The sequence below is a fragment of the Orycteropus afer genome, unplaced genomic scaffold (assembly GCF_000298275.1).
Source record: "Orycteropus afer afer isolate SDZICR_OR568_19922 unplaced genomic scaffold, OryAfe1.0 scaffold00013, whole genome shotgun sequence".
NCBI classification, from domain to species: domain Eukaryota; kingdom Metazoa; phylum Chordata; class Mammalia; order Tubulidentata; family Orycteropodidae; genus Orycteropus; species Orycteropus afer.
The window spans coordinates 7,161,255-7,172,138 of NW_006921600.1; the positions used below are offsets into that span (position 1 = coordinate 7,161,255).

Sequence of the window (10,884 nt, forward strand, 5' to 3'; positions counted from 1 at the left end):
TTGGGAAGAAAATACAAGAACAAAACGAAAAATTAGAAAAGATTCTAAATCTACAGATAGAAATCCAAAAGATTAATACTAAATTGTCAGAAATAAAAAAATTGCCCTGCAACCTTACCATAATTCTCTTTTCTTTCCCATTCTTAAAAAAGACCATTTCATGGTTATCTCTTGTCTCACATACAACTCTTCAACAAACATACAGGTTTCATTCATTCAGAAAAGAGAAGCCATGTCTGGGAGCTCACTCATTTTTCCACAGCCTCCACGAACCTACTACAATGCCCCACATCTTCTCATTCCTTCTTGAAACTTCTCTCTGCCTAGATATCAAAAGACAGTTCCTCCCAAGAAGGAGGGGAAAAGGAAGATTCAATGCTCAGGGGACACCGGGCTTCTGTTAAGGGCCCCGGAATATTTGGGGAAGAGATAACAGCGATTGATAAACATAATTAACATCAATAAAGTGTATATGCAAAAGTTGTTGAAGTAGCAAATATTTTGTTACATATATATTTACCAAAATATGTAATAGATAAAATAAAACTAAACATAAAAAAAGAGAGAGAGAAATAAAAGTTAGGAGTGGCCTTACTTTTATTCCCCGAGGTGTCCCCCCCCCCCCCAATGCCTTTCTCTCTTAAAGCTTGGCTCCTCCAGTTATATGGCCTTTCTCTCTCCTCTACTGGATAATTTCTATCAACACAGAAACATGCTATATTCTGGCAAAGCCTTCTCATTATCCATATCTGCTTAGGAATTGCCCTGGCTCCCCTTCACAGTCAAGTTTATCAAAGCAGTTGTCTATATATGCTATTTCCACTTCTTCATCTCCCTCCCATTCACTTTTCAACCTAGTCTTCTAATCTGGCTTCATCCAGCACCTTCTGAGCTACCATTTCCTGGCATTAGCAACCTCCAGGTTACCAAGCCCAAGGAGTACACTTCAGTCCTCAGCTCATGCAACCTCCAGGAAATACTAGTGTTGACCACTCCTTCCTTCTTAAGACAGCTTCCACTCTTGACTTTGAGAACATGACACTCTCCTGGTTTGTTTCATCAAGTCTTCTGTTTCATTTACTGATTCCTCTCCTTCTACCTCACCTCACAGGCTGAAGTTCCTCTAAACTACCTTCTCATCTCTATCTTCTACCACTGTCATTCTTTTAAATACTACCTATATGCTAAAACGGAGCTCTTGGTAACGTAGTGCTTAAGGCATTTGACTGCTAACCAGAAGGCTGGCAGTTCAAACCCACCAGCCACTCCTTGGAAGGAAGGTCGGGCAATCTACTTCCATAGTGTTACCGCCTCAGAAACCCAAGGAAGGGTCGCTATCAGCCAGATCTGACTCCATGGCAGTGCACTGTGTTTTTTGCATTTGTTATATGCTTAACTACCCACATTAGTATTTCCATTCTAAATCTCTCCAGTAAACTCCAGGCTCATGTATTCAATGTCATTTTACCTTCATTTTATTCTAGTTCTTTACCATGGCCTTCCTACCTGTCCAATCTTTGTTAGTGTCATTTCCCCTTTGGCTTGAGCCATAACAGCTTCCATTCTAACAGCAGAGCTTTGACCACACGGCTCACTAGACCAAGTATACTCCTTCCTCCACTTGAGCTTTGCATGTATGGCTCATCCTGCAGGCAATGTTCTTGACCAAATACCAAACCAAACTCACTGCCATCAAGTCAACTCCGAATCAAACCCCATCAGGTTTCCAAGGCTACAAATCTTTATAGAAGCAAACTGCCTTTCTTCTGAAGAGCAGCTAGTAGGTTCAAACTACTAAACTTTTGGTTAGCAGCTAAATGCCTTAACTTCTACACTACCAGTGCTCCTTACATTCTTAACCACCCTATCTAAATTAGGATGTTCAATTTGCCCACACACCCCACTCCCCAATTACTCCAAATCAAAATGTCCTATTTCTTTCCTTTATGGGGCTTATTAGTTTAAGGTTATTTTAAATGTTTCCTAGACTTACCACCTTGGAATCCCGGTGGGAGTCACAGTGAGTCATAATCAACTTGTTGGCACTGAGTTTTATTTAATTATGTATTGTATTTCCTGTGTGTGCAGGAAACACAGCAGTCTTATTTAACACTCTAGCCCCTGAGCTTAGTAGCGTTTATTATTTATGGACCAAATAAATAAATGAATAAAGTCATTTCAAACTTACAAATACATATATGGAACTGAGGTTGAACATCAAGCTTTTTCTCTTACTGGAGCCTAAGAAGGAACCCAGGAAGCACAGTGATTAAGTGCTTGGCTGCTAACCAAAAGGTTGGTAGTTCAAAATTACCAGCTGCTCACAGAAGAAAAATGTGGCAGTTTGCTTCAATAAAGATTACAGCACTGGAAAGCCATGAGGCAGTTATACTCTGTCTTATAAGGTTGTTATGAGTTACAAATAGACTCGAGTTTAGTTTGGTTTGGGATTTAGTGCCTAAGAAAGGAGCCCTGGTGGCTCAATGGTTAAGCACTCAGCTGCTGAGAGGTTGACAGTTGGAACCCACTCAGTGCCTCCAAAGGAGAGATACCTAGTGATCTGTTCCAATAAAGATCAGAGCCTAGGAAACCCTATGGGGACATTTCTAGTCTGTCACATGAGGTCACTACAAGGTGAAATCAACTCAACAGCAACTGATAATAAAGCCTAAGAATGAAAATGTATATAACAATATGCTAGGGATATTCTGAAGCTCTTAGCACCAAAGGAGGCTTCAGTAGATTCATTCACTATTTAAATATCACTCACAGGAAAATTCTGTCAATCAGTGGCTGAGATTAAATGTCAATCTTGTCTATTTTAACTAGATGAAATACTATATTTAAAGACAAGTAGAGATTTCCCTGACTCCTTATACAGGGTAACAGATATAATTTCAACTTCTTGTGATCGATTCAGGGTCATCATCATGACTATTTTTCATTTTGCCATCCTCTTCTAAGTGATGCTTAGGGACTAAAGTGCATGAGGATTTTATAGATACAGGCATGTTTACCATTTAATCAGGTTAAATTAGCAAACACGTTTCATTTCATCTTCCAGCTCTGCCAGAGTGGTAGCTGCTACTTAGGCACAGAGTGACAAGATGCAGAAGAAAAGGGGGTCATGAGTTAGCAATGTCTGCAATGTGAACAAAGTCCCTGGGTGGTGGCAAATGGTTAACGCACTTGATTGAAAGGCTAGAGGTTCTAGTCCACCCAGACAAGCATCAAAAAAAGGCCTGACAATGTAATTCAAAAAAATCACCCACTGAAAACCTTATTTAACACCCACTGAAACTCCAATCTTGACATAAACTCAAGTTTACTTTATTCAAAAGCTAAAAAAGGTCAGTGTATTACTAATGTCTCACAAAAATAAAAACAAGGAAAATGCACACATTAAAATATCAGAGCATTATGAACCTATCAGGGAGAAACTTACATTGCTGCTCTTCATTTCTTCCGACACTGATTTTAACTCCTCAGTGAGCCTATTTTTCTCCCCATCAAATTCTTCTTTCAACACTGCTGCTTTCTGTGCCATCTCATGTATTTTTCTCTGCAGCTCCGGTTCCTTCACTGCCATTGTATTTACCTGAAATTGAATCTTTCATTAGGTTCTGTTTATGGGTGTCTGTTTTAATCAAAGTAATCACCCTGATACAACATACTCATGACATTTACTTGTGTCTTCAAAAACAAAATGGAACCCGGTTAATTTTCACTTTATTAATCCACTTAACTAATGTTCTCAAAACCTACTTACCAGCTTACCTTTTCTCCTCAGCAAAGATTTAATAATAGACAGAAATAAAGGAATAACAAAGAAAGATAATATTACTAAGTCTTGAAATCCTGCATGAGGGTAGTATTTTAAATTAAACATCAGAGGATATTGTATGAGGTAGCTTCTTAGATTTTTACCTGTTCTTGGATCTCTGCTAATCCCTCATGTCATACTAATCTGCAAGAAACATGACTATGATCAGTTAAAACTGCTAAAGCTCTATTATTTGCATTTGTCCCTTGAAGTTGAAACAGCCCTGAAAAGTTCGTCTATATTATGCTTGGTAAGATGGAGGGTCAATGAAAGAGGGGAAGGCCTTCAACGAGATGGGCTGACACTGAGGCTGCAATGATGGGCTCAGGTATAGCAAGGATTGTGAGGCTAGCACAAGACTGGGTGGTGTTTCGTTCTGCTGTATAGGGTCGCTATGAGTCGGAGAAGATTTGACAGCACCTAACAACAACACAATCACCTCTATGGTAACTGCCATCTTTTACAAGCTATATAAATACCTGAAACTTTGAGAAAATACAGAATTGTGAATTGCATTTCTGAACACTCCCCTTTTCCTTTTAATATTTGTTTAGGAAACAATTTAATTTAAAGGAATTCATTTTCCTCAATCAGTAAGTAAGCACACTGGGCAAAACTTAAGTTTTCTTTAATAATTGACTCTCTGATGACAGACCTCCCTTTTTATCATCAGTTAATAAAATAAGAGACTGCACCCAAAGAAGGTACCAAAATAGAGGCTGAAAGCAGGAAATCCCTAGGACATACCCTGGGAGCCAAGAATATTTTATTGCTTATAACTGAATCAACATCTTTCTTATAAAAGCAAAAAGATGGGGATGGTGGGACCAGGGGGAGGTCTCTGCACATTCTGATCCTAATTCATGTCTGTTGTGCTCTCTGTGTAGAAGCGTGAAAGGCACAAGTGGTTGGTAATCAGCTGCTAACCCCAAGGTTGACAGTTTGAGCCCACCCAGCAGTTTCACAGAAGACAGACCTGTGTGGAATCCTTCCATAAAGATTACAGCTCCAAGAAAACCCTATGAAGCAGTTTTATTCTGTCACACAGGGGGTTACTGAGAGTCAGGGGCTGACATCAGTATGTTCTCTATAGCAGTGATTCTCAGTTGGGTATGGGGCTGTTACCAGTCTGATCTATTTTAAGAAAAGGAAAAATAATTAGAATTGAGAACTGGGTATAACCCAAAGCCTCACCTATGTTGAGGTGCTAAATAAAAAGCCTAGGTCAATCCATGGACGTATCCCACGTGAACATGTGCCAGAAGAATTACTATTGCAGGAGCAGACTCAATGCTCCCACAGTTCAAGTCTTCACAAACTTAAAGCCAAAACAAAGTTGGCCCACCATAACAAACACTGTCTAGAAGAAAATCTAATCCACAATGGTTTCCCTCCCTCATGGCTACATGTTTAAATATAAGATTAACTAAACATAACCAAACATCTCTCAGGATTGAGTTCCTAGGTTTAAAGGACTAGAATCATAGTCTAGTCCTAATTTTTAATCCTGTGGGACACCTCAGTCAATTGGCCTAATACAGTTCATAATGTTATGTTCTACATCCTACTTTGGTAAGCAATGTCTGGGGTCTTAAAGCTTGTGAGTATCCATTTAAAATACAACTATTGGTCTCTAGTCATCTAAAGCAAAAGAAGGAAACTAAAGACTTAAAGAAGAAACTAGTCTACACGAACCACAATCTCATCTACCCTGAGACCAGAAAAATTAGATGGTGCCAGCTACCAATACCAATTATTCTAATGAGGGCCACAATAGATGGACCTCAATAGAATGGAAGAAAATGTGTAACAGAACCTCGAATTCCTAAAAAAAAAAAAAAAAAAAAAACTGAGACTGGAAGACTCATCAAGACTTTGTTGTTGTCAGGGGCCATCAACTCATAGTGACCCCATTCACAGCAGAAGGAAACAGTGCCCAGTCCTGTGCCAGCCTCACGACCTTTGCTATACCTGAGCCCATCGTTGTAGCCACTGTGTCTATCCATCCCGTTGAGGGCCTTCCTCTTCTTCGTTGACCTGCCACTTCACCAAGCATAAGATCCTTCTCCAAGGAATGGTTCCTTCTGACAACATGACCAAAGTAAGCAAGATGAAGTCTGGCCATTCTCACTTCCAAGGAGCATTCTGGCTGCACTTCTTCCAGGACAGATTTGTTAGTCCTCTTAGCAGGCCATGGTACTCTTAGCATTCCTCTCCACCACAACTCAAAAGCATCAACTCTTCTTCAGTCTTCCTTATTCACTGTCCAGCTCTCACATGTGTAAGAGGCGACTTAAAATACCATGGCTTGGGTTAGGTGCACCTTAGTCTTCAAGGAGACATCTTTCCTCTTCATCATTTGAAAGAAGTCCTTTGCAGCAGATTTGCCTCATGCAGTACATCATCTGATGTCTTGACTGCTGCTTCCGTTGGTGTTGATTGTACAGCCAAGTAATGTGAAATCCTTGACAACTTCAATCTTTTCTCCATCCACCATGAAGCTGTTTATTGGACCAGTTGTAGGGATTTTTGTTTTCTTTATATTGAGGAGTAATCCATACTGCAGACTATAATCTTTAATCTTCACCAGTAAATGCTTCAAGTCATCCTCACTTTCAGCAAGGAAAGCTGCCATCTGCATATCACAGATTGTTAACCTCTAATCCTGATTCCACATTCTTCTTCATATAATCCAGCTTCTCAGATTACTTCCTCAGCATACAAGTTGAATAAGTATGGTGAACGAATACAGCCTTGACACACTCCTTCTTGATGTGGACCATGCACTATCCCCTTGTTCTGTTTGAACAACACAACAGCCTCCTGGTCTATGTATAGGCTCCTCATGAGTACAGTCAAGTGTTCTAGAATTCTCATTTTTCTCAGTGTTATCCACAGTATGTTATGATCCACACAATAGAATGCTTTTGCTTAGTCAATAAAACATAAGTAAACATCTTTCTGGTATTCTTTGCTTTCAGTGCAGATCCATCTGACATCAGCAGTGATATCCCTCGTTCCATGTCCTCTTCTAAATCCAGCTTGTGTTTCTGGAAGCTGTCAATATACTGCTGCAAACATTTTTTAATTAACTTCAGTAAGATTTTACTTGCATGTGATATTAATGATAATGTTCAATAATTTCCACATTCTGTGGGACCATTTTTCTTTGGAATGGATACAAATATGGATCTCTTCGAGTCAGCTGACCAGGTAGCTGGCTTCCAAATATCTCAGCATAACTGTGTGAGTGCCTCAAGCAGGGCATCCATTTGTTGAAACATCTCAATGGGTATTCTGTCAGTTTCTGGAGTTTTGTTCTTCACCAATTCCTTCAGTGCAACTTCAACTTCTTCCTTCAATACCATTGGTTCTTGATCATATGCCACCTCTGAAATGGATGAACACTGACCAATTCTTTTTGGTACATTGACTCTCTGTATTCCTTCCGTCTTCTTTTGATGCTTCCGACATCATTCAATATTTTGCCCATAGAATCTTTCAGTATTGCAGCTCAAGGCTTAAGTTTTTCCTCAGTTTCTTCTGATTGGGAAATGCCAAGCATGTTCTTCCCTTTTGGTTTTCTCACTCCAGGTCTTTGCACACTTCATTATAGTAACTGGCTTTGTCTGCTCAAGCTGCTCTTTGAAATCTTCTGCTCAACTCTTTTATCTTCTCTTTTCTTCCATTTGCTTTAGCTACTCTCCATTCAAGGGCAAGTTTCAGAGTCTTTCTGACATTCGTTTTGGTCTTTTCTTCCTTTCTTACCTTTTTAACGACCTCTGCTTTCTTCATGGATGATATTTCTTGATGTCATCCCACAGTTCCTCTGGTTTTTGGTCACTGGTGTTCAATGTATCAAATCTAGTTTTTAAATGGTCTCTAAATTCAGGAGGGATATTATCAAGGTCATATTTGGGCTCTTGTGGACTTGTTTTAATTGTCTTCAACTTCCACTTGAATATGCACATGAGCATTTGATGGTCTGTTCCACAATCAGCTCCTGGCCTTCTTTTGGCCAAAGATATTGAACTTCATTACCTCTTACCACAGATGTAGTCGACCTGATTCCGGTGTATTCCATCTGTTGAAATCTGTATACTCATCGCTTATGTTGTTGAACAAAAGTATTTGCAATGAATAAGTCGTTGGTTTGCAAAATTCTATCATGCGATCTCCAGCATTATTTCTATCACCAAGGCCATATTTTCCAACTACCACTCTCTCTTCTTTGTTTCCAACTTTTATATACCAGTCACTAGTGATAATCAATACAACTTGATTGCATGTTTGGTCAATTTCTGACTGCAGAAATTGAAAGAAATCTTCAATTTCCTCATCTTTGGCTTTGGTGCATAAATCTGAATAATAGCAGTATTAACTGGACGTCACTGTAGGTGTATGGATATTATCCTACCACTGAGAGCATTGTACTTACAGGACAGATCTTGAAACAGTCTTTGTGACAATGAATGCCACACCATTCCTTCTCAATTTGTCATTCCCAGCATAGTAGATCATATGGTTGTCTGATTCAAAATGGCCAAAACTGGTCCATTTCAGCTCACTAATGCCTAGGATATCAATCTTTACGTATTCCATTTCATTTTTGGCAACTTCCAGTTTTCTTAGATTCATACTTTGTACATTCCATGTTCCATTAATGGATGTTTGCATCTGTTTCTGCATTTTGAGTCATGCCACATCAGCCAATGGAGGTTCCGAAAGTTTTACTCTATACCTATCATTAAGGTTGTCTCTACTCTGAGGAGTCAGCCCTTCTCCAGTCAAAGTTTGAGTGCCTTCCAACATGATGGGCTCATCTTCCAGCACTATATCGGATGTTTCAGGGCTGTTCATAAAGTTTTCCAGTAATATATCAGACAGTGTTTCACTGCTATTCATAAGGTTTTCACTGGCCAATTCTTTGAGAAGTGGATGCCCTCTTCCTTCTTCTGAGTCTGCCTTAAGCCCAGAAGCTCTGCTGAAACCTGTCCACCATGGGTAACCCTGTTGGCATTTTGCAACAGGGTGGCATAGCCTCCAGCCTCACAGCAACACATAAGCCACCACAGAACAACAAACTGACAGACAAGTTCATCTCCCTTAATTGTTCCTAATCTATGCATCTGTCTACCTCAGGCCCCTGCCTTAATATAGAGCCACTCCCAAGGGAAAAGCAGCCTCCAAGCCCCAGGCCTGCCTACCTCAGGCCCCTGCCTTAATGTAGAGCCACACCCAAGGGAAAAGCAGCCTCCAAGCCCCTGGCCTGCCTACCTCAGGCCCCTACCTTAATATCAAGCCACACCCAAGGGAAAAGCAGCTCCAAGCCCCAGACCTGCCTACCTCAGGCCCCTACCTTAATATCAAGCCACACCCAAGGGAAAAGCAGCCTCCAACCCCATTGCCTTTGTACCTCAGGTCCCAGCCTTAATAAAGAGCCACACCCAAGCAAAACACAGCCTCCAAGCCCTTGCTGCTCTACCTCAAGTCCCCGCCTTAATATAGCACCACACCCAAGTGAAAAACAGCCTCCAAGCCCCTGGCCTTGGACATAGTAGCCATCAAGACTAGTACCCTGAAATAGTCCTCAATCCTTGAACTGAAACTAACTCCTGAGGTCAACCCATAGCTAAATAACATATTGGCTCAAAAAAAAAGAATATCACCTGTAAGTACTGTGCTCCTTTTAAATAATCACCTACATGAGACCAAATAATCAATAATTACTTTAAAAGAAAGATGAGGAGGCAGGAAAACTGATTAATGGAAATGGAACAACCAGTAACAGAAATAATGAGAATGTTCACGGATTATGAAGAATGCCACCAATGTCACTGAACAACCTGTGTAGCAATTGTTGAACTGGAAGCTAAACTGCTAAACTGCTGTGTAAATCTTCACCAAAACACAGCAAAATGTTTTGTTTTTTTTTTAGTAGTAAATGTAAGTAGATTAAGATACTTACTTTTTCAAGAAAGGACATTTTTTCCATTTTTGTTGATTCAAGCTCCTTCTCAAGATCCTTGTAAGAATTCTGCAGCCCTTCTAAAGTGTCCTGCAGAGTGGCATTTTGGGATTGCAGCAGCTGGACCTTCTGTTCCAATTCCATTGTCAGATTCCCCAGTTCTGTTTTTTGCTTCTCCCAAAGTCGCTGCTCTTCTTCTACCTGGGACAGTTTAGAAGTGAGCTGCTCCTGGTCTTGAATTTGATTTTTTAGTATACTGATTTCTTCATGATTCTTCTCTAGCTTCTGTTTGCCATCTTCTACCTCTTGAATGAGGTCATCCATAGAAGACTGCAAACTAATGTAATTATTTTTGGCCTCTTCAAGGTCTTGTAGCAACTGAGCCTTCTCATGTTCAAGAGAATCTACTTGACTCTTCAGATTCTGTTCTTTGGCCTTATATGTCTCTTGGTCAACACATATAGCTATAACTTTCTCATTTAGCTCTTTTAATTGTGCCTGAAGCAACTCTACTGCAATTTTTGATTCTTCTTTCAGCTGTAGTTTTTCTTGCTCTTTTTCTTGTAGTAGATTTTCAAACGAAGAATTCAGGGTTTCTAATTCAGATGCTCGCCCTTTCTCAGTTTGTAACTGTTTTGTCAGATTTTCTTTTTCTGACTTTATATTGACAAGATCTAACTCCAGATCTCTCAGGTTTTGGAACAGCTCTTCCATTTTCATCATGAGTGTTTCTACCTCAGCTTTGGAATTCTCAGACTCAAGAATGACAATCTCTTGGTTTCTTCCTGCTATCTCCAGTTCCCTTTCAAGGTTCTCTACTTTATCCCTAAGCAAATCTGCATTATACTCACTTTCCTGTAGTTTTTCTAATGTATGAAAGTGCTTCTTTTCATCTGCTGCAAAGCAGACTTTAAGCCTTTCAAAGCTATTTCTCAGGTGACGCACTCCCTCCACTGGTGAGCTCAGGCTCTCTTCTTTGGCCTTAGATATCTCTTGGTCATCACACAAGGCTGCTACTTCTTCATTTAATTCCTTCAATTGTGTGTGAAGCAATTCCTCTGCAGTTTTAGACTCTTCTTTCATTTGTATTTTC

At 40.0% G+C, this 10,884-nt stretch overlaps 1 protein-coding gene across 1 annotated transcript in view; it reads right to left on the reverse strand.

The window, feature by feature from the left end:
* Positions 1-10,884, reverse strand: part of CENPF (centromere protein F) — a 97,323-nt gene that overhangs the window by 21,261 nt on the left and 65,178 nt on the right. The window contains exons 13-14 of the mRNA XM_007952589.1: positions 9,792-10,884; positions 3,446-3,598 (exon numbers count right to left, since the gene is read on the reverse strand). The exon at positions 9,792-10,884 is cut by the window's right edge and continues 2 nt beyond it. Of these exons, the coding sequence (XP_007950780.1) occupies positions 3,446-3,598; positions 9,792-10,884 (1,246 nt within the window). The remainder of the gene's footprint in view (positions 1-3,445; positions 3,599-9,791) is intronic.